This window comes from Cynocephalus volans, chromosome X (genome assembly GCF_027409185.1).
Source record: "Cynocephalus volans isolate mCynVol1 chromosome X, mCynVol1.pri, whole genome shotgun sequence".
In the NCBI taxonomy this organism is placed as follows: Eukaryota; Metazoa; Chordata; class Mammalia; order Dermoptera; family Cynocephalidae; genus Cynocephalus; species Cynocephalus volans.
The window spans coordinates 71,616,933-71,639,858 of record NC_084478.1 but is presented as its reverse complement, the minus strand read 5'-3'; the positions used below and the strand labels follow the sequence as shown (position 1 = coordinate 71,639,858).

At 49.6% G+C, this 22,926-nt stretch overlaps 1 protein-coding gene across 3 annotated transcripts; it reads right to left on the bottom strand.

The window, feature by feature from the left end:
* Positions 1-2: 2 nt before the first annotated feature.
* GRIPAP1 (GRIP1 associated protein 1) lies at positions 3-22,696 on the bottom strand. 3 transcript variants are annotated; one of them, XM_063083093.1, is made up of 26 exons: positions 22,633-22,696; positions 20,380-20,446; positions 20,190-20,251; positions 19,093-19,119; positions 18,127-18,234; positions 15,039-15,189; positions 13,127-13,311; positions 12,895-12,942; positions 12,170-12,201; positions 12,034-12,081; positions 11,812-11,899; positions 10,284-10,361; positions 9,955-10,047; positions 9,110-9,244; positions 8,239-8,334; positions 7,697-7,909; positions 7,448-7,561; positions 6,601-6,678; positions 6,411-6,506; positions 6,252-6,308; positions 6,050-6,149; positions 4,044-4,174; positions 2,657-2,779; positions 2,430-2,523; positions 1,341-1,495; positions 3-535 (listed from the first exon to the last, which is right to left on the bottom strand). In XM_063083093.1, exons 1-26 carry the CDS (start codon positions 22,672-22,674, stop codon positions 443-445), a joined length of 2,514 nt encoding a protein of 837 aa, XP_062939163.1. In that variant the 5' UTR covers positions 22,675-22,696; the 3' UTR covers positions 3-442. The 3 variants fall into 3 exon arrangements, with proteins under 3 accessions (XP_062939163.1, XP_062939164.1, XP_062939165.1); XM_063083094.1 differs by having other exon boundaries at positions 6,065-6,149; XM_063083095.1 differs by lacking the exon at positions 12,170-12,201 and having other exon boundaries at positions 12,034-12,065.
* Positions 22,697-22,926: the final 230 nt, after the last annotated feature.

The window sequence follows — 22,926 nt, the reverse complement described above, 5'->3', positions numbered from 1 at the left end:
GATGGTATTTTGGCTGCACAGCCTTTACACACACACATACATATACACATATTGCTAGAATGCTGAACATGGACTGCACCCCCACCCAACAGCCCCAATCCCAAATGCAGAGTAGCCAGGCTTCCAGACATAAATTAAAAAATAAAAGAAAATTAAAAAAGAGTTGGTCTCTGGGAGGGAGAGCTCATGCAGAGATGAACGTAGAAACCCCTTGGAAGCCAGGGCCAAGAAGGAGAAATTCCTGCCCCTTCCCTCAGGAGCCCCACTCCCTTGGGGCCTCTGACCTAAGACAGGGTCATTAACACCAGCCATCAGGCCTCCAGCCCCATTAATGTCCAGTCTCCGGACCTATTCAATGGGCCCCCATTTTTCCCACCACAGCCCAAGGGAATGGCATCCTGGGGGCTGGGAAGGGGAGGGAGTGGGTGCAGACTGCAGGTCTTTAGCTGGCTTCTCCAGGCTCCAGGTCTGGGTCAGGAGACCCCACACACTCCTTGCTGAGCCGCACAATTTCCTGGGAAAGAACTTCCATGTCCTAAGAAACAAACAAGCCATCAGGGGCCAGCTGTGCCTGGCCTGGGATGGGAAGGGACTTGGAGAAGCTCACAGAGCCTCCAGCAGCAGGCTGGGCTCAGAAAAGTTGTGAGAAAGGGCAGGGAGCCTCTGGAGCTATGGACATGGGGGTGGGTCACCTGCTGTGGCACGCTGCTGCTGGAGGACACAACAGCCACCCTCACCACCCTCTCTTCTATTAAATGTGCACTTGTTTCTCAAAGGCAGGAGCTGGGTTTGATTCCTTTCTGACTCCCCCAGAGATGGAGGAAATATTTGGGTGGCAGTTGGGCAAATGGACATATGGGGGGAGGCATGGGGGATCTATGATAGGCAAACAGATGGAGGCCAACAGGTAGACAGGCAGGTCACTGGGTGGGTGGGTGAAAGGTAAGACAAGGGGTGATTGACAAGGAGAGAGAGAGACACAGAAAGGGTGCATGGTAGGTCAGGAAGTGGGTGGAAAGACATGAAGTAGATGATTAGATGGGTAAATAGTAGGATGGGTAGACGGACATATGGGCAAATGGTTGGGTGAAGGTGAGTGTATGAATGGATGAATAGGTGGATGGAAGAACAGAGGGACGAGTGAAAGACTAAACTGATAATAAGTTGATTGGAGGATGGAAGATGCAAGCATGAAAGAGTGGTCGATGAATGGGTGGGGGATGGCTAGGAGGACAGGATTGGGTGGGTGGACTGGGGACTGGCAGATGACCCAGGGGCTGTGTGGCCAGGTAGGCAGGTGGCAGGATGGACAAAGGGATAGGCTGGTAGGCCACACTTGCCTTGTGCAAGTGCATATTCTTGGTGAGCTGCTCCTCCAGCATGTTCTGCAGCTTCTTGTTCATCTCCCGAAGGTTCTCGTCACCTGGCTTCACTAGGTCTCTCAGGACGCTGCCCAGCCCACTGCGGTCTGTGTGGCCTGCTGCCACAGACACATCTGCAAGGGCCCAGGCTGAGAACCAACCCCTCAGCAGAGCCAGAGGAGAGACGAGCAGAGCCAGAGAAAAGAGGGAAACAGAGTGGGGGAGAAGGGAGGGGAAGAAGCCACATTATGTAGGGGGTAGACACTTTGACATGTGAAACCTAGCTTTGTCACTTACTAGCTATGAGACCTTGAGAAATAGGGATAATAACTACCTCATGGAACCAGAAAAATGCATAGGACTGCATGTGAAGCACAGAGTACACAGTACACCCTCAGTGCATGCCAGTCAGTATTATTCTGATTAATAAGGAAAATCAGTGAGAGAAGAAGGTCTCAAAGAAAGGAACAAAATAAAAAGACAGGGAGAGGGGGAGAGGAAAGAGGAGAGAAGGTAGGGAGACGGGAGGGAGAGAAGAGAGGAGAGAGACGGGGAGAAGGAGAGGAAGAGATAAGGACCCCCCACAAAAAAAGAAAATATATGGAGATAGAGCTGGCGATTAGCTCAGTTGGTTAGAGCACAGCCTTATAACACCAAGGTCATGGGTTCAGATCCCTGTACTGGCCAACCGCCAAAAGAAAAAAAAAAAAAAAAAGAAAATTCATGGAGATAGAGCAATATAGACAGTGAGAGAAGATGAAGGAGGGGGCAGAGAAAAGGGACAAAGGAAGAGAGAGAAGAGGAAGATGAGACACAGGGAGAAGAAAGGAGAAAGAGAAGGACAGAGAGACACGCTAGAGAGTGGAGAGATGACAGAGACACAGAGAGAAGGGGGGAAGTGCAATAAAGGGAGAGCTCCCCTAATCTCCCCTCCACCGGTCATGGCCTGGTCAGTGGCTTCCCTGAGTTCCAAGGGGAGAGCGAGAGAGAAGCCCCAGCACAGAACAACAGAGAGGGAGGGGCAGGTGAAGGCCAGAGCAGGGGTGAGGGCTGGGGAAGTGCACTGACCAATCCGGCTGTCCATGACATAGGTCTCAATGATGGCGCTCTTCCTGCAGAGGTCCTCAGCCATTGAGGCGCTGCTTACCTCTAGGTGCTTCACCTGCAAGATGGCCCAGCCCACCTCAGACCCCTCAGCTGCACATGCTCACACATGAAGAGGAGTCTGGCCAGACGCCCCTCCGCACCCCCCACCACGGGCACTTCAAGCTGGGATGAGCAGGCAGACACAGCACCTTCTCCTCCAGCATCCATTTCTCCTGCTGTGTCTCTGCCAGCCGCTGAAAGAGCTCAGCCACTTCCTCATCTGACAGCTCTGCTGGCCGAGGGGGCTGGGACTGAGGACTGCTGGATAAGGACTGCAGGAAAGAGGGGAAGAGGCCCACCCCAGACGGGAGTCAAGACTGATAAGGAGAGCCAGGCTGAAGGTAGGTGGGGGAGTGTGTCTGTATTCCCCTCTGCCTAAACGGGGGTAGAGAGTAACCACCGCATCAGAGCTGTATTGAAAGGATTAAGGGAGATCCTGTAGCAAATGAGATTTCACTTCTAGCTGATGGGGAAACTAGGAAAAAGAGGAACAAGCTAGATGATACCACTAGGAAGCCAGCAGAAAGATCCAAAAGGTGGGACCCTTCCTGCGGGTCAACTGGGCTGATTTCTTCAACAAGTAGGTGTGAGGAAAAAAAGGGACTACACTGGATTAAAGAGACTTAAGGGACATAAAACAACCAGATATAACATGTGCTCTGAAACTGAATGCTGGTTTTAACAAAACCAGCAATAAAGGATACAAGGAGCCAACTAGAGAAATCTGATTAAGGTCAAAGTATTAAATGAGATGAAACTTCATCAAATTGGGAAGGTAGAGAGATCAGCTGAACAAAAACAGGTTACTCATAATCTCATTTAGATTTAAAAAAGAGAGAGATGTGGAAGGGTATGAACTAAGAATTTATAATGGTGATCTCTGTATGGTAAAAATGCGATTTTTTTGATATTTAAATTTTTTAAAAATCTTTGCTCGTCTGTGGTTTTTGTTTTTTTTTTTTTAAAGATGACCGGTGAGGGGATCTTAACCCTTGACTTGGTGTTGTCAGCACCACGCTCTCCAAGTGAGCTAACCGGCCATCCCTATATAGGGATCCGAACCCATGGCCCTGGTGTTATCAGCACCACACTCTCCCAAGTAAGCCATGGGCCGGCCCTTCATTTGTGGTTTTTAAAAAATTTTCTATAATGCACACATACTATTTATGGGATAATAAAAAATGTTATTTCCGAATAAAAGTGGCCGGTGAGGAAGCTGACGTGAGGATGGCAGTAACAGTGAGTGATCATAATAAGTTGGAAAAAGGAATCTCCTACGTGGATGGTGCACCTACAATGAACCATACTTTATGGCGCCAAGAGAGGTGGAATCAGCCACAGATGATGAAACAGAGGGTCAGAGAGAGAGAATGATTGGCTCAATCCCCCATGGAGCAAGTTGTAAGTTTGGGGAGAAGATGACAAGAAAACGTTTGTGCTGGGTTCAGAGTAGATGGTTGCAGGTGAGGGGAAAAGGGCGGGTCCCAGATTTTGGGTGGGAGAAGCTGGGGCTGTAGGCCCTTCCTTGCCCCTTACCCTGGCTGGAATGGCCGAGCTCTCCTTCTCCCGCAAGATCTCCCGGTAGCTGAAGGAGGAGATGCTACTGCTATCCCCTGTCTGGGTCCGGCTTGGTGAATTCATCTCTGAAAGAACCAGCTCCTCCAGGCCTGGGCAGCGGAGGGAAGAGAAACCTGAGCCTCAATCCCCCTGGGTCCCAGGGTAGCAACCAGGAGGAAGAGGCAGAAATAGATTTGACAGAGATGAAAAGAGGCAGAGACACTCGGACATGGGGAAAGGCAGAAGCAGACAGTAGGACAGGGAGAGACAGAAATCGAAAAAGGAGCTGCCTGTCTAGGCCAACACACATAACAGCAGAGAGTCAAAGTTTAAGAGGCCGGAAGAAAGACGGCGGTGTGGTACACATGGGCCTCAGTGGCATACGCACTCAAACTCAGGGTACAGAGAAAGGAAGACAGACAGCTGAAGAGGACACAGGGCACACCCACATGCAGAGAGAGCACCGGAGAGAACCAGAAAGCCAGAGCAGACAACAGAGACAAAAGCCACGAGTCAGAGCAGAGACAGAAGAAAAGATGGAGACAGACTCTCGTAGCCATGTACCTAAATCTCAACTTAATCTAACAGACAAGGAGAAGGTATTGTACACAATACTAATCTGTTCCGTGATTCTTACATCAATCTACAATAAAACAGAAACAAAACTCCTCCTTTATAAAAGGAGCTTACTTCAGAAGACGGAGTGCCTCAGTGAGAAACTGATTTGATGAGAGAGACATCTGTTTTGCCATATCATTTAAAACATGGGCACTGGGCTGGCCAGTTGGCTCAGTTAGTTAGAGCGTGGTGCTGATAACACCAGTGTCAAGGGTTTGGATCCCCTTACCAGCCAGCTGCCAAAAAAAAAAAAGAATGAAAAAAACACATACATTGAGCTTGAGCCACTGCTGTTGCAGTTGCTCCTGGGTGTCAGGGAGGGGGCTGACACCACATCCTAAGGATTCTCCAACAAGGACAGGGTGGCTGAGTGGGGTTCCATGGGTACCCCAAGTTGGAAGACAAGAGAGCAAGTTTTCTCTAAGTCGGTGAGCTAAGAGATGCAGCAGTGCCATTACTGCACCTTACTTATTTAAATGTATTTATAAGCCATCCCCATCTTTAAAAAAGGCCAAGTTTTGGGCCGAGCCCGTGGCGCACTTGGTAGAGTGCTGCGCTGGCAGCGCGGCGACGCTCCCGTTGCGGGTTCGGATCCTATATAGGACTGACCGGTGCACTCACTGGCTGAGTGCCGGTCACGAAAAAACGACAAAAAAAAAAAAAAAAAAAAAAAAGGCCAAGTTTTTTTGTGTGTGTGTTAATGTCTTCTGCCTTAAGTGGCAGAAATAACATGGATTGGATTAGCTGTATAATGAAAACACTGCAGTGTTGCTGTGTGTGTGTAAGTCTGTGTCCCTAGCTCAACTGGGAGCTCCTGGAGGGCAGGGACTCAGAGGGTTTCATATCAGGGACCCTGGACTTGAGCGTGGGGATTTATAGAATAAGAGAATGCATACAGTAGATTTAGAAACACCAAGTGAGATGTAGGAGTGTGTTTGTGGGGGTAGTGGGGAGACAGACAGAAGACAGAGAGAAAGAGAGGAAACAGAAGTAGAGAGAGAAAAAGAGATAAAGAGAGAGAGAGAAGCAAAAGGGGGGAGGAGAAAAAGTGAGAACTAGAGAAAGAAAGCAAGGAGTTATATAAAGGCAGATACAGAGGAGAGAGAGAGAGAACAAAAAGACAGACATAAGCAGAGAGAGACAGAAAAAAGGAGACAGAGATAGAAAGACACAGATAATGCAGATAAAGACAGACTCAGAGAGACACAGAGAAAAAGTAAACACAGAAAAAAGATAAAAGACAGAGTTCAAGAGGGACAGAAGAGGCAGGAGAGCTCGCTGAGGGGGCATGGGAAGGCCTTGCAGCCTGCCGACCCAAGCCCTGCCCCCCTGAGCCTCAGCCTCCCCTGCCTGTCCTGGTCCCTCACCTGAGCGGCTCTTACTGTTGGTGAGGATGTCCTGCAGCCGCTCCTGCAGTTTGTCTGCCCTTTTCCGCTCCAGGTGCAGCTGCCGCTTAAGGTCCTTGAGCTGTGGGGGACCGGGGGCAGATAAGGGCTGAAGCCCAGTGGGCCCCTAGGTGGGGGGGCCTCAGGCCAGGAGGGGCCATGCTTGGGCACAACCCCACCTTACCGCAGCACTGCCCTTCTTCTCCAGGATCCGCTGCCCATCTACTGTGTCCTTCACCTCCTATGCGGTAGAGGAAGCATGGCTGGTGAGTGCCCCCACCCTGTCCCAGTGCTGCACAGTGAGGCCCAGGACTGTGGCTGGGGCCATGGAGGTACCACTGACCTGCTTCAGGCTGCTGATGGTCTTCAGGTGGCAATCCCGCTCCTCCTGGGCCTGCTGGAGCTGATCCCGCACACCCTGTAGTTCCTTTTCTTTACCCTGCAAAGCAGAGAGTGGCTCAGGCCTCAGCTTGGGAAGACTCCATCCTCCCACAAGGGCCCGTCACTGCCCGGAGAGGGGAACACCATTGCACCTTCAGCTCGGTGGCATGCTGCTCCTGACACTGCTTGAGGGCTTCCTCTTGTTCCTGCTGCTGCTGCTGCAGGGATTCCTACGAGACAAATCTCAGGTCTGGCCAAAGCCCCTCAGAAGACATCATGCCCAGTTAGGGGTTTAGAGACTGCAGCAGGGCCTGAGGGTATGCATAAAAGACCCCCTTGCAGGGAACACCACATGCCCCTAGACAGTATGCAGAAGTGTCACATCTTGGGCTGCGCCAATTATGTCTCAGACCTGGATTTGCATTTACATTTCTTTTACTTAACAAAACATAACACAGCACTTACTATATGCCAAGAATGTACTAAGGATTTTACATATATTAACTCATTTTCTATAATCCTCCCATGATACCTAGAGAGTAGGTATTATTGTTATCCCCTTTCTACCAAGGATGAAAACAGGCCGCAGAGAGGACAGATAACTTGCCCAAGGTCAACCCAGGCAAACAACTGCCTCCAGTCTGTGCTCTTCACTGCTGTATGATGTCACCTCTCACGTATTGTCATGAGTTTTCCAGAAAATGGCAATAAAGGTCTTGTTCAAACAAAATCAGTATATTACAATAATTTCCTGACACAAGTACAGTTTCAGGAGGAAGCGGTGCTTTTTCAAATTTCCAAAGGCAGGTGGCCCTGCACCCCCGACATTCTGCCCTCTCTGTTGGCCATCCTCTGATGCCCCCCAGAGGGGAATTGTGGGGATACCCACAAGTCTAGGACATCTCATTAAGTTCCAGGACCTGACTACTCCTGCTCCCCTGGTTCAGCATGGGTACCCCCCAACTGGCCTCTGCGCCTCACCAGGCACCACCAACTTACCTCGGCTTCCTTCAAGCTCCGTTCAAACCAGCCCTTGGCACCATCCATGGAGTGTACCTGAGCTTGAAGTTCTTCCACTGTCTGCTGGAGATTCTCCAGCTCCCGTGTTCGGGCCTGGGAGGGGGCAGACTGTCATGGTAGGCCAGGCAGGCAGAGTAGGCACTACATACATGCCATCCATTGGCCCATCAGCAGTGCTGTAGTCCCCAGGATTTAGATGAGGAAGGGCATTGTCATCTACCCACCCACCTTCTCCTCCCGGATCTGCCCACGGAGCTCCTCCTCCTGCCGCTTCTTGTCTTCATGCAGCTCTCGGAGCTCACGCTCATAGCGGGCACGCACCCCCAGCACCTCCTTCTCATGCTGTAGTCGGACTGCTCCCAGCTCTTCCTTGTGCTGTGACTTCTCCTGCAGCGTCTCCATTGCTAACTCATCCAGCATGGCCTTCCGCTTCTCAGCACTCTGGGGGCCAGGAGGGAGGGCCAAGATGGCAGTCAACCTCCTCCCCCAACACCAAAAAAAGCCCACTGCCCTCTCCCCATCCCCAAGGAACTAGCCAAACTCCACCCCACCAAACTAGCTAGGTTACTCACCCATCCTCAAGGAACTGGTCACTTTCTTTCCCCTCCCATTCTCATGGGTTTGTCCTAGAAACTGTTCAACCATGGAACTATTCAACTTTCCCTCCCCTCCCATTCCCATGTATTTGGCCATATCACCTCCCTCCATCCCATGGACTAGGCCAATCCCTAACCCCCATACCTCCCCGCTTTTCCCCTGTGTTGCCTCACCTTTCGAGCCTCCTGTAGTTCCTGGGTCAACTGCTCCTTCTCCTGCCCTATTTCTTGAAGTTGTTCCAGCAGCCGACTATTGGCCCGTAATGACTCCTAATCAAGAGTGAAGGGGATGAGTTTGATAAAGACCCCCAGTAGGTACCAGTCACCCAGGACCATCTGGTAGACCATCTCCCTTCCCCCTGGTAAAGTGGGTGTTATGATCTCAATTTCTGGATAGGAAATATGGCAGAGACTGCTAGTTGCTCCCCAGTATTCATTCTCCCCTACTTCCCTAGCAATAGAATTTGTAGCTGGGCAGATGGTTGTCTAGCAGATGTTTTCCCTCCTCCCTCACAGTGAGGTGTGGCCATGTGATTAATTTCTGTGTTTGGAAGTGGTGACTGTAATTTAAGTTATCCTCTTACAGGAAAGGGTCATGCTATTTCCTGCCCCCTTCCCTCCTGTCTTCCAGATGGAATGCAAACATAATGGTGGGGGAGCTTGAGCAACCATCTTGGATGTCAAGATAGAAGACTTATGTTGAAGGTGGCAGAACAGCAATGGAGAAAGACCCTGTGTCATTGGCGATTGGAAAACCATCATTCCATCCCTGAACAACCTAACTGGACTTTTACATGAGAGAGAACTAAACTACTATCTTATTTAATCCACTATTATTCTCATGTCTATTATGGAATCAGAATGGATATGCTAACTAATGGAAGAGACTCAGTCTAGGAAAAGTAAAATGACTTGTCCCAGGACACACAGGTGATAATAAGTTAGGGAACCAGAATTAGAACCTCGGTTCTCCTGAGTCTACAGTCTTCCCATTGCACCAGTACTAGGGAACTAGCAAAAGACAAGCCAGAACCAGAGGTGTCACCTGGAGCTGGGAGTTGAGGTCATCTTTCTGTCCCATGAGGTCCTCGTAGTTGGCCTGCCACTGCTGCAACTCAGCTGTCAGCACAGTGGTCTGTTCCAGGAGCATATTTAGTTCTTGGGTCTTTGCTGTTTGGATCTGGAGAAAGTGGTGGTGATGGGAAGCAGAGTAAAAAGGGCCCGAGGGGCCAGGCACAGGGAGAGGGCCCCCCAGTTCCAGGGAGACAGGGAGTTAGGTGGGAAGAGAACCAGGAAGAGAAAGAAAATTTCAAACAGAAAAACAATGAGGGGAATGGATAAATGTGGTATATTCATATAATGGAATACTATATAACAATAAAAGAACAGACTCATATTACATATGGATAAACCTCATGGATATAATGCTGCCGGAAAACAGCCAGAGACAAAAGAGTGTCCCATTCCATTTACATGAAGTTAAAGAACGAGCAGAATGAGTCTATGTTGCTAGATGTCAGAATAATGGCTACTTCTGGGGAGTACTGACTGCGAAGGGGTAAAGGGGACCTTCTGGGGTACTGCAAATGCTGCATTATCTTAATCTGGGTAGTGGGTACATGGACAGAAAGAGAGATAGGAAGATGAGAGGAAGATGATTCACTGAGTGTACACTTAAGATTAGTATACTTCGTGCACTTTACTGGAGAGAAACTAGAATGCAAGAGAAGCAGAGATGGATGGCCAGAGAGAAGACCGCTGGAAGCCAACAGAAAGAAGAAACAGAAACAGAGGCAGAACAGCATGGAGTCCAGACCCCACCTGCTGGAATTAGGGACCAGAAGCAGAGGGAGATGGGGGAACTGGGGAGGGCTGCCAGGTGTCCTGTACCTGCTCCAGGGCAGCCAGGCTAGTCCTCAAGGCATTGTTCTCAGCCAAAAGTCCTTCCACTTGTTCCTGCGCATCTGCACTCTGGATGGACACCTGGCCCCACCCCCACAACAGGTGAGAGCGGGTCTAGAACAGGGTGACAGGACCTACCCACAGCCAAGGAAGAAAGGAGACAGACAGAAACACACACACACACACTTCTCTCTCTCTCTCTCTCTCTTTTCTCTCTCCAGGAGTAGGAACCCTACGGCCTTGCCTGCCTGTGTAGTAAACACTCAGGCTGTCTAACCCTCAACCCCAGCTCCCTGAGCCCTCCCAGTACAACATACCTGATCTTGTAGGGCTCGCAAAGCTGCCGCATGCTCCAGGCGCTCCCCCTGCCTCTGATCTCTTAGCTCTGCCAAGCTCTGTGGGGACCAGGAGGTCAGAGGGGCCTACCTCAGCCTCCCCTGGGGTGCACATAACCATATAGACTCCCTCTTTGACCACCCAACAAACAGCATGCCTCTAGCACTTGTGGGTTGCAAACTACCCAGCCATCAGAGATTTCAGGCTCACCCAGACTCCAAGCCATTATCCCAGGGGCCTGAGACACACTAGACCCCTCGATCCCAGCCTCCAAGCATCTCAGACACACCTAGGCTCCTGGCCCTAGCTCCTGGAGGGTTCAAACTCACTCAGCCCCCATCCACAAGAGGTTTCATATTCACCCAGATTCCAGCTTGGGAGCCCCAGGATTCTCAAACACACTCAGCCCCCACGGATCTCAGATGCAGTTAGCACCCAGGGACTACAGCTTCACCTAGACTCCTGACCACAACCACCAGGGATTTTTCACACATACTCAATCCCCATGTCCCTACTTCCCAAGAATCTCGAATCCACTCAAACTCATAATCCCAAACCCTAGAAGTCTCAGACTCATACAATCTCCTAGATTCTAGCTCCTGGTCTCAGACTCACATCCCCCCTGTTCCCACCCCCCACCTGTTACTCTGGTCCCTAGTCTCAGGGGATCTTCAGACCCAGCTAACCACCAGCTCCTGGGGCTCTCAGCTTTACCTAGACTCCTGTCCCAGCTTCTATGTCCCCAGCTTCCAGGGCCTTAGACCCACAAGCCACCATATCCTCCGTTCCAAGGGACCTTAAACTTGTCCCTTCTAGGGGAAAATCCAGAGGCTTTAAAGTTATTAAGCCCTCAATCCTCAGGAACCTCAGACCCACCTAGACTTTTGTTCCAGCACCTTGAGGTCTCAGGCTGACCAGCTTTTTGTTCACAGCCCCCAGGTCTCAGGATTGCCCAGCCATGTGGTCCCACTTCCTAAGTGTCTCAGGCCCAAACCAGTCCCCAGACTCTGAGGATCTCAAATGTACTCAGCCTCCAGCCCAACTGTCTCACTCTTGAAAGTCTTGTATCTACCCAACTCCCATGTCCTCAGCCCCTGGGAGTCTCAAATTTACTGACATCCCAGCCCCTAAAGATCTCAAAGTCACCCAGCTTCCAGGGAATTCAGACTCACCCCAATTCCTGGCCTCAGTCCCTAGTGACTGCAGACTTATCCAGGCTCCTGTCTCCAACCCCAGGGAATTTCAGATTCATACAAACTTGTGGCACACAACCCCCAAGTCCTCAGCCCCCCGAGATATTCATGCAGACTCCTATCCCAACTCCTAAGGCTCTTGGGGTTCCCTAGTTCCCACTTTCCTAGCTCTTGGGGGACCTAGGACCTATCCAGTCCCTGTATTTCCAACACAGGAAATCTCAGACTCCCCATCCAGCCTCCGTGGACCTCAGACCTCCCCAGACTCCCAGCCCTGGTCTCTACCACAGGGATCTCAGAACCCAGCCCCTCTCACCTGATTGGCAGCCTCAAGCTCCTGCTGTAGCTTCTGGGTTCGAGCCAACTGGGCTTCCTTCCGCTGCTGTAACTCTTCAATCTTATTCCTATAGGTGATGGGGAAGAGAAGCATTGGGCATGGCTTGAGGCCCAGTCTCCCGGGTCTGCCCCTGTGGTCTTCAGTTAATTCTGCTGGGCACTGTCCCTGTTGTCCACCAGTGCCCCTAATCCTAGCAGTTACCTGCTGTCATTAAACAGTGTCTCCTTCTCTGTCTGCAGACGGCAAAAACTGGGCACAGAAATACAGACGTAGACGGGTCAGTTCCACAAGTCAATCCCCCCTACTCCCCCAAAACCCCTAGAAAAAAGGAACTTACCTTTCTTGTTTCTTTTTCAGTTTCTCAGAGAGCTGGGGGGGGGGTGTGGTGAGGGAAGGTGTGTAGACAAGTGATAATGAGAATAGTATTAATAATAAAGACAAAACAAACTTAATATTTGTAGATACTTCTTACTAAGGCCTTTCTGGAAGCCAGGATTTATTTATGTTATTTTGTGGAATCCTCAAAACAGCCCTGAGAAATGAGTACTACTGGTTTTACAAATGGGGAAACTGAGTCTTATAAGGGTTAAGTAATTTGGTTGCCCAGCCGGTGAGCAGCAACAATATTATCTCTACTCAGATACCTCAGGCTCCAAAGCCCAGCACTTATGCCCAAAAAACCATGGCCAAAAGCCATGTCATAGAATGGTTAGGCTGGGGGACCTGGAAAGCAGGATCATGACTGGCTGCCTCACCACTGGGCCTCCAGGTCTCAAGATAAGAGCCAGGAGGAGTCTATAAATGTTTGAATGAATGAATGAATGGGCAAAGTTGGGAGGAGATAGAAGGGACGGTGCATTCTATTCAAAAGACATAGTGAGACCACATTAGTCTGTTCCATATTGAAAGCCACCCTGAGACATAAGTATGAGTATCTCCATTTTACAGATGATGAAACTGAGGTTTTGAAAGGGTACAATGCTCCTTCTGCCCTGTCAGAGGAAGCCCAGCAGGTGGGGAGTGGAGTGGGGCAAAGTTCAGGGAAAAGCCCAGCAGCCCCACCTTAGCAAGTTCCTCCTGCAGCCTGGATGTTTCAGCCTGTTTTGAGCTCTGCAGGGGAAGATAAGAGATGGGGTTGTTAGCAAACATGAGGGAAGGCAGAGGCCTTTCCCTGCCCTCCTGCCTTCCTCAGCCCACAAGAGGGTCATGTCACAGACATCTCCATGGGACCATTCGCAGAGCTAAGGCATCTGCCTGCCTCCCGGTATCCCAGCCCCAGTAGACCCAGATTCACCTCCAAGCCTTGCAGTTGCTCCCAGAGCAATCTTTTTTCCTCTTTCTCCATTTCCCATTTCAGCTCCACCTCTGCCAATGGCATGGAGGCCAGGACAGTGGGGGCCAGGCCCCCTGGGGGGTCCCTGTGGCCCTCACTGATAACTGAGGACCTCCTGGCCTCTTTCCCATAGCGCTCCTGCAGGGCTGGTGGGTAGAACAGGGATAAATGATGGATGAGGTGGTCTCTGAAGTCCCTTGCCATGCCTCAAATAGAGGGAGAACGGGCCTCTGACCCCTAAGGTCACAGAGTTTCTGCCCCAAATAACCACAAGCCTACAAGATGAAGCTTCAGTCCCATCCACCCCTCTCACAAATCTTTTAAGTCCTACCAACTACTAAGATCCTGTCTACCATCAAATTAGCCCAAGCTGGTTTCCCAAAACCCATTCTCTCTCTTTTCTTTTTTAAATTTTTCTAATTTTGTTTATTTTATAGCAATTGTCATGATTAGAGAAGTAAATAACTCATTTAAAAACCTCCTCGGGGCTGGCTGGTTGGCTCAGTGGGCTAGAGTGCAGCCTTGTAACACCAAGTCGAATGGTTGGGATACCCATATTGGCCAGCCACCAAAAAAGCCCGCAAAAAACCAAAAAAACCTCCTCGGGGCCAAAAGATGCCAGAGAATTTACAAACACATGGGCAGTGGGGCGACAAGACATGATGGTCCAGGGTTCTGGGGCTGGGATTCCACCCAGGACCCTTCCCCAGACCCCAAGCCAGGCTTGGATGCTGATGCCCACCACTAGAACTGTCCCATCAGTTACAGCGTGTGCTCAGGGAGCATTGGGCAGCCTTGGGGACCCTGCTTGGTGGGCCTGGTGGGAGACCCGTTTTAGCTGACCTCTGGCCCCACCTGCCACCCAGGGGGCTCCCCACACCCCACAGGCCAGCTCAGAGGGGCCTCTGGGAAACACTGAATGACAGGGGGCAGTGTGGGGGACACAGCGTCTGGGACAGAGGTCAGCATGACCCAGCCTGCCCGGGGTGGGACAGACACACACAAGCACACACGCACACATGCACGCATACACACAGTACCTTCACAGAAGAATCACAAGGGGGGAAATATTTTTGTGTGTGAGTTTTTCTTTTCTTCTAAGTTTTCATGACTACGGTGTTATTTTTTGCTTTTATTTTTTGTTTCTTCGACAGTGACATAAACTGAGGTAAACATCTGTGGCCAACACCTCTCCTAAGGGGCAAAAGGTCCCAATCTGACCAGCAGAGGCAGTGGCGACAGCAGCAGCAGCACCAAGCCTCATTCTCAATCCTCCAAGCCCTACCCACATCCCTCCAAGGTCACACCACCATACTCCACCCCCTACACACAGCTGAATCCCTCCTATAACCTCCTAATTCCCATCCACATTCTACCAAGTCTCCCTCCTGATCATCAAACCAGTACCCACCACCACACAACCCCCAGCTGCTCTCAAAGATTCACACACCAAGGCCCTTCCCACACGTTACCAAGCTTTCTTTCAGCTTTCATCCCACACCCCACTTACAATCTGGGCTCAGTATCTTCCCAATGCTCCTTTGTTCACTTTCTCCACTTAGCAAGTATCTCCTTTTCGACATTCAAGCTGCTAATCTCTGACATTTTCTAGGTACCAGGCACTGAACTAAACGTAGAATGATACCACCTCTTATCTCTACTACAATCTTCCAGGCAGCAGACATCACTATGTGCGCTGTGTAGATGAAGAAGCTTTGACTCAGAGAGGTGAAATAGCTTGTCCAAAACCACAGACTGGTCCGTAGCAGGGACAAGCCTCATTCTAAAGCCCTTCCCCTTCCCCTGAGAGGACAACAGCCTTGCCCTACTTGAGTTGTGAGGTCCCCACATCCCCAGGAGGGCCTCCATGTACCTGCCACATTTTTCTGCAATGCTGTGTTTTCTGCCTGTAGTCTCAATAGCTCCCCATCCACAAGGGGCCCAACTTGGGCAGTCCCTGCTCCAGCAATCCCATTCTTCAGTTGCTGGTTCTCCCGCTCCAGCTGTTCCATCTGGCTACAGAGCTGAGCAGGGGAAGAGAGAGGTGGCAGAGAAGCAGAGAATCAGAACAATATTTGCTGAAACATACATAGCACTTGGCTGTGCACTTTACAATTCATTTAATTCCCATAGTGACCCTATGATGTAGGTGCTCTCATGCTTTACAGATAAGGACACTGAGGCATAAAAATGTTAAACAACTTCACACTAACACATTTGTTAAATGGCAGAGTCAGAAGATGAGGATACTGAGAAAATATTTCCCCTTGCCCACTCCCAACCTCACAGATGCAATTCAAGACCTCAGGTTCCTCTGGAAGTTGTCAGCACTGTGGTAGCCTTACTGCCACCCCTCTTCTGTAGAGAGGTCTGTATCCTGGATCCTAGGCCCAGGGATAGCTCCCACTCAACCCAGACACCACAGACAGCTTTCAGGGCACTTCCAGGGCCAGCACTGCTGATAGCTCCCTTGTTGCCAGCCCTTGGCCTTGGAGAGGTAGATAGTGCAGATAAAACTAAGCCAGACCCCACTCAACTCCTGGCTAAAGGACAGCTCTCACAGCAGTCTTGAGAAGATTCCTTGTCCCCATTTTCAGGTGAGAGCACTGAGGCCCACAGAGAATTTTTATTTTATTGCCTGAGATATTTTCTACCCAGAACACTATTCTTTTCAGCCAGTTCTTCACACGACTGGTTTCTTTGCATCTTTCAATACTCTGCTCATGTCACTTTTAAAGTATTATCGCTCAATACTGAAATTCCAGTACTATCACAGCCCTCTGTTCATTTCTTTCTTATTTAGCACTAATTACAATTAAATTTTATTTTGTAACAGAGGGTCACAAGCACAGATTCTGAAACAGGACTGCTTGGATGTGAATTTCCATGCTGTCATTTACAAGCCATGTGACCTTGGGACAAATTACTTAATCTTCCTGTGGGGCTCAGCTTTCCTCATCTGTTAAATAGGGATACTAATATCTCATAGGCTTGTTGCAAGGATTAAATGAGTGAATAATGAAGAGCACTTCAAATAGTGCCTGGTACACAGTACACACCATATAAACGTCAGCTATCACTATTATTATTTGTTTACTGTGTTATCTTTTTCCCCGATCCCACCTCAGAATGTAAGCTACCCAAGTGTGGACACCACTCTGTGCTGCTCACAACTGTATTTCCAAAACATAGAGCACATAGTAGGTGTTCATAACTACGAGTTGAAGGACCAATTGAGCTGAAATGTCTTGGCAAATTAGGGGTGGAGGCAGGCTTTGAACCCAGATCTCTCTGTGAGCACTTCTAGTTTTGGGGAGGAGGTGGAAAGAGACTATGAAGGAGGTTTCTACACCTGGCCCAGTGCCCAGCCTAAGGCAGGCACAGGGAAATATGGGCTGGATTTATGGAAGAATGCCTGCACCTGCCTCAACCTGCAAGAACCCTCATACCATGGAGGCTGGAGGCAGGAAGCAGTGAGAAGTGAGGCAGTGAGGCCTGCAGTTAGTGAACACCAGGGGCTCTAAACTGGGGTCAGGGAGCGGGGGAGGGACTAAAAGTTATTGTTTAAAGGAGTGATATGGTAAGACCTGCAGGCCAGAACAACCTCTGGGGAGTGGACTGGTAGGGGAAGCTACAAGTGAGGAGACCAGGGAAAAGGGTAGAAATAGAGCAGGTAAGATGTAGTGAGGGCTGAGACAGGGCAGAGCAACAGGACAAATATAAAACTTTTTAAAAGTCAAGAAATATTTTAGAGGGAAGACAAATAAATAAAAGGATAGTGGGCTGGCTGGTTAGTTAGTTGGTTAAAAGCATGGTGTTATAACACCAAGGTCGAAGGTTTGGATCCCGATATTGGCCAGCTGCCAAAAAAAAAAAAAAAAAAAAGATAATATTAATAGCTATCACTTCTATTGCTGATGCTATGTGCAAGGCTCTGTTCTAAGTGACTCAGATACATTTACTGATTTAATCCTAACAAAAGCCCTGTGAGGCAGGTATTGTTATTATCAGCATTTCCATTTTAAACATTTGGGAACCAAGAAATAGGCAGGTTAAGTGACTTGTTCAAGGTTACAGTTAGTAAAAGGTAGAGGCAAGATTTAAAAAAAATTTTTTTTGCAGCTGGCTGGGGTGGGTATCTGAACCCGTGAACTTCATGTTATAAGGCTAAGCTCTAACCGACTGAGCTAACTGGCCAGCCCAAGAGCCAACATTTTAATCTAGGCCTTCTGGCTCCAGAGTCCCTGTTTGTAACCACTATTTGCTAACACTGCCTCTCCTGGTATTGTACCTACTTCAAGGTTTCGTTTTTTAAGGTAAACACTATATTCTCAGGTGGAGCCTTGGAAATACCATTTTTGCTATCATCAGGCTTTTTTCCTTAAAACACACTAAAAACTTAGAAAGCTATTAACCATGGATACAGAAGATAGATAAAGGAACAAAAGATAATGTGTTCAACTGCCCAGTAGGTTTAGAAACAGCCAGGACACTAAAATCAGTGAGGAGACAGAATTAGCTGATCCAGGATGAATTATGTGGAAGAAGTAGAATCTCAGGCTCATGTCAGATGAAGGCAAGGAAGAGAAAATGGAAGCAACTCGAACATCTTTCCATACCATATTAAGCATAAGAACTTTACCAAAAACTCCCCAACACCCATTAGCTCCATAGCATCAGCTCCAAATTGTACACATAGAGACTTGAAGCTCAAAGAAAAGGAGTGACTTGGCTGGGAACCAACTCACCTCAGGGCTCAAAGCCTCCTAATCCCAGCACAGTGAGTAGCCCCATCTGTCAAATCACTGCCCCCTTGCCCCCCACAGCAATCCAGGACCTGTTTCAGCACCACGGACAGTGCTCCAGGGCCAGACCCTGTCCAACCACCCTCTGTTGCTGTCATTTCAGCAGAGGTAGCCCCTGCCCCTTGTTTCCCCCTCAGCCATCCCGGGCCCCAGCACCTTGCTGAACTCGGCCATAAGCGTGCTGTTCTGCAAACGGAAGTCTTCCTCCTGGCTGTGCAGTTTTGTCTGCAGCATCTCGTTTTCACTCAGCAGTACCTCGACTTCCTGCAGTGGCAGACATGGGCCAGGACTCCACCAGGGGCAGAAAGGATGGGGAGGCAGGGCAAAGAAACAGAGAGAGGGAGAAAATGACAGGAGGGAGGAGGGAAGAAGAACATAGGGTACAGAGAATGAAGTAATATAGGGAGAGAGAGACACAGGGAGGGATAAAATTAGAGACAGGGGGTGGAGAGAGACATGGGAAGGGAGAGAGAGAGACAGAGAGGGAGAGAGCCGAGGAAAGAGAGGGGAAGATGATGATAAGGGAGAAGGGAGATAGACAGATGGGGGGAAGGTGAAAGATAGGGAGAGAGGACTCAGGAGAGAAAGAGAGAAAAAGAAAAGACAGGAAAACAGAGAAATCAAAACAGAGAGAAATCAATGGGCAGAGAACAGAACAGAGAGAGGCCAGGGGGTCAGGGAAAGAAATGAGTCAAGAAGAGATAGAGGAATGGGGGAAAGAGAAACAAGGAGTCAGAGAGAGAAAGAAAGAGAAAGCAGAAAAGAGAAAAATGATAACAGAGATAGGACCAGGGTCAGGGAGAGACAAATAGAAGATTAGGGAGAGAAACAAAAGAGTCAGAGACACAGGAACAGGATGACAGAGACAGTGACAGAGAGAGACTCAGAGAGAAGGATAAAGAGAGAGAATGGGAGAAGGAAAGAGACACACAGAGAGAGGCACATTGTGCAAGACAAACACATGAAAACAAAGACAGACACAGAAATACATGGCAGTGAGGTAAGTCACAGACGCAAGGGTTCACAGAGGAAGAAAGGCCAGGACAAGGAGATCCCAGCATACAGAAATATCCCTGCTAAGACAGTCTCCCAGACACATTTACCCACCATGGGTCCCCTTACCTGAGCTTTCTTGCTCTTGCTCAGTGCCTAAAGGGGTGGGGGTGGGGGTGAGAAGAGAGTTAAAGTGAACAGAGATGGACCCCCATCACTGGGGTATGGAGACAATTGTAGCAAGTGTGAAGGGGGGACAATGATGATAGGGGTTGCAGGATGGGAGTATCTTCAACCACAGATCTTACATGACAATTTGGAACCTACAGGAATGATGGAATGAACGAATGAGTGAGTGAATAAATGAATGAGAATTCTGCCTTGGTGCTGCAGCACACAGACATCATAATTTCCTCTAGGCTCCTGAAGCTGGTCAGGGAGTCTTTGCGTTGAACCCTTTATTAGGCTGGATATCCAGGCTCAGAAATTGTGGCTTCATTGCTACATCTGTCCAAACACCTATGTGGATCCCTCCCATGCAAAATGGAAACTGCCACTCCCCTGCTAGGCAGCTGAGGGAATTGTCAGGATTGGGGAATCAGCACTCTACTAAAGAGAAGCCCAGCTTCCTGACTGCCATATTTTCTGCATTCTGTATGTCTTCATCCAACAGATATTTACCAAGCACATACTATGTATAACATTGTGCTATGCATGAGGACACAGCAGTGAAGAGGGAGACAAAGGAGGACCATAAATGCCTTGAGGGGCCATAATAGGTTATATTCTTTTTTTTTTATTTTTTAGGTTATATTCTAACTCATCTGTATAGACGATCTGAAAGGTGGTTTTGGTCTCATTTTACCAACAGTACCAGAACAGGGGTGGGAGGTAGGAACACAAGACAGGAATGTGAGTGCAGGACAGGAGGTAGATTCAAGGCAGATTTACTGATAAATCTGACTTTTAAAGTTTGTAAATAAGAATGAATAAGTAAATTGAAATTATAAATGAATTAAGAGTAAATTTAAATTAATCAATAAATTAAGCAGGATTAGGTAAAATTAGCAAACGAAAGAGACTTCCATGAGAATTCTTTAAATGACTACATGAAAACAGCATGTAACATTAGGTCTGGTTCACTGTAGGTGCTCATTGGATAGATGAATGAGTCAGATGGGTAGCGGGAAGCACGGGTGAGTGGCTGGGTTGGGGAAGGGAGGTACCTTCTGAGCTTTGCTGAACTCCTTATCCAGGAAGGCGACCTTCTGTCGAAGACTGACAAGTTCTGGTGTGGGAGAGGAGGGAATCTTAGCCTCAGGCAGTGGCAAGGAGCTGAAAGGTCTTCCTGCCAGGCTTCCAAGGGAATACCTGCCCCCAAAGTCACCCCCATCTAATGAGACCCTCTTGGCTCACCCACACCATTCTTGCGTAGCTCATCTGAAAGCTGGTAGTTGTTTGTCCGGAGTTCCAGGAGCTGAGCCTTTGGGAGAAGCAGGGAAGGAAAAAGACTTGATCAAGAAAGTGCCCTACCCCCACCATGAGGGACCCTGTGCCCTCCATGTGCCTCCTTAGCCACTCTTAAGACCTGTGTATGCTGCATCCTAAATGAGCTTCCAGGCCCTCAGCTCCTGTCCCACCTTTTCCAGCTCCACTTACAACCCCAGCCAGCCTCACCCCTCTATCTCCTTGCTGCTTCCATTTCCACCCCTCCATTTCACTCTGCACTAAGGCCATGACAGAGCTCTGACCCAGTCAGGCCCTTGTTCATGTGTGTTCTATGCCTCTGCATGCCCACAGGATGATGTTCCTCCTCATCATCTTGCCTGACCTCTTCACACACTGAACACTGCCAGGGGTGAATGTTGTCCATCTTCCTGGCCAGACCTGGAGGACTTTGAGGGTAGCGGGGCAGGGGTTTGCCTTCCTCCCTCTTTCCCAAGGGAAGAGGGTTTAGTATTTGCTTGCCCAACTTTCACTGAGTTAGGGGGCTTCCTAGGGTCCCCCAACCCCCAGAGCTCTCAAAACATATCCAGGACCCCTTCAAGAATTAAGGGAGGCCTGGCTGGTTAGCACAGTTGGTTAGAGCTCAGTGTTGTAACCCCAAGGTCAAGGGTTCAGATCCCTGTACCAGCCAGCCACCAAACAAACAAACAAATACAAATAAGGGAAAGTGAAGTATGGGCCATTCCAAACAGCACGCTCATCCCTACCAGCCCTGTAGGGCCCTGAGGTTGGTTTTTCCAGACACACTCACTGTCCGTTACTCCACCAGGACCTTTCCCTCCCTCCCATGACACCAGCCTCCATCCCCCACCCCTTGGTGGTCTACTCAAGGTCAGAGGGCTTGGCCTCTACAAAATCTTTCCTGCCCCTGTCCTCCCCAGGAACCTGTGACCTGCCTCAGTAAGTCCTGGTTAAATTGGAACACCCTTTGCAACCCCTTAGAGTCCCTGCCCAACAGAGTCCAGTGGTTTTGCCCTCACTCATGGTCCAGTGGGATCAATCTTCCTCACTCAAAGGTCCCCCCACACCCCTTGAGACCTCCCCATTCATGATCCAATGGGATGGCCCTACACCCTTCAGAGTCTCTACAAGGCCTTGGGTAGGCCAGTTGGATTACTTTCACTCACTTAGAATCCCCCCCACAGGTTACAGTGGTCTTCCCCATTCATGGTCCAATGATCTCACCCTTCAATCCCCAGTGTCCCTCACACAGGGACAGCTGGTTTTCCTCACTGAAGGACCAATAGGATTACCTGTCCTTACTCAGAGTTCCTCACTTCCCCCCCCACAGGACTCTACTCAAGGTTTTCCCCTCAGAGTGTCCCCAGTGAAGAACTCTCTCAACAAGGGCCCACTCAAGGTGCAATGCTATGGCCTTTCATCCCGCCTCGGAATCCCCTTCAAAAAAATTAAGCGGTCAGAATCCCCAGTCAGGGTACCTCCAAAAGCCCAGTACCTACCCTCCATGCAGTCCAAGGTATCACTCTTAAACTTCCTCTGGTCCTCCCCCCAACAGGGATTAGTGGTATTACCCATTCAGGGCCTTCTTCACCCCAGACCTAATGGGATCACCCCTAATCATGCAATGGTACCGCCCCCTCAGGATCATTACAGCCTCTCCACCTCCGCACACGATCTCTACCTCCCGGGAACAATGAAAACATCTGGGGTCTCTCCCCAACCCCCTGGCATAGTGGTATCTCCCACAAACTTTCCACCTCCCACCGGCTAATGGAACTGCCCTCTCAAGGGCTCCCTCCGCTGTGACGCAAACGGCCCAATGCCCGCTTCCTTCCTTCCCGGACAAAGTGGTTTCGCCCTCTCAGGATCTCCTTCCCTCAAAGCCCAACATTATCATCAACCATCTATGGTATCGCCTGCACGGGCTCAAAGGTCTCGTCCCCTCCAGGTCTGAGTAAGGCATCGCCTACTCAAGGAGGCTCTCCCCCACCCACAAGGCTAACAGAATCCAACCTTCAGAGCCCAATAGTATCAAGGCATCCAATAGTCTCACCACTCAGAGCCTCAGTTTCCCTTCTTCAAACCAACTCCTTAGACTCGGGGTCCATCCCATCGAACCCTTTCTCAGAGCCGGTGGCACAACCTCTCTCTACCCCGCCCCGGGACGCCCAGCCCGGTGGTCTTTCCCACCGCGAGCAGCACCTGCATCCGCTGAAACTCCTCCTCGGACAGAGCTTGCGCCATGTTCCTCCCCCCATCCCCCCTGCCAGCTTTCTGCGCAGACGCACCGTGTGCCTCCTGTCAGTATTAAGGTCGGACCAAACCACTGGCCAGGAATGGAGGAGGAGGAACCTAATTAGAAGTTCAACATTTTGGAGATGGAGAGAAGAGAACAAAACCAACAGGTCAGACAAATTGTAACTTAGTGTTTTGCCATCATGTAAGTCATCTAACCTGGCTTTTGAGCTCTTATAGAGTACCCATTATGGTGAGACA

Excerpts from the sequence above, each read along its gene's own strand:
- GRIPAP1 (XM_063083093.1), bottom strand. The coding sequence starts at position 22,674 with ATGGCGCAAGCTCTGTCCGAGGAGGAGTTTCAGCGGATGCAG. Across the intron at positions 19,120-20,189 it reads AGTTCAGCAAAGCTCAGAAG|GCACTGAGCAAGAGCAAGAA; the intron begins GTACCTCCCTTC and ends CCACCCCTTTAG. Across the intron at positions 11,900-12,033 it reads ACACTGTTTAATGACAGCAG|GAATAAGATTGAAGAGTTAC; the intron begins GTAACTGCTAGG and ends CATCACCTATAG.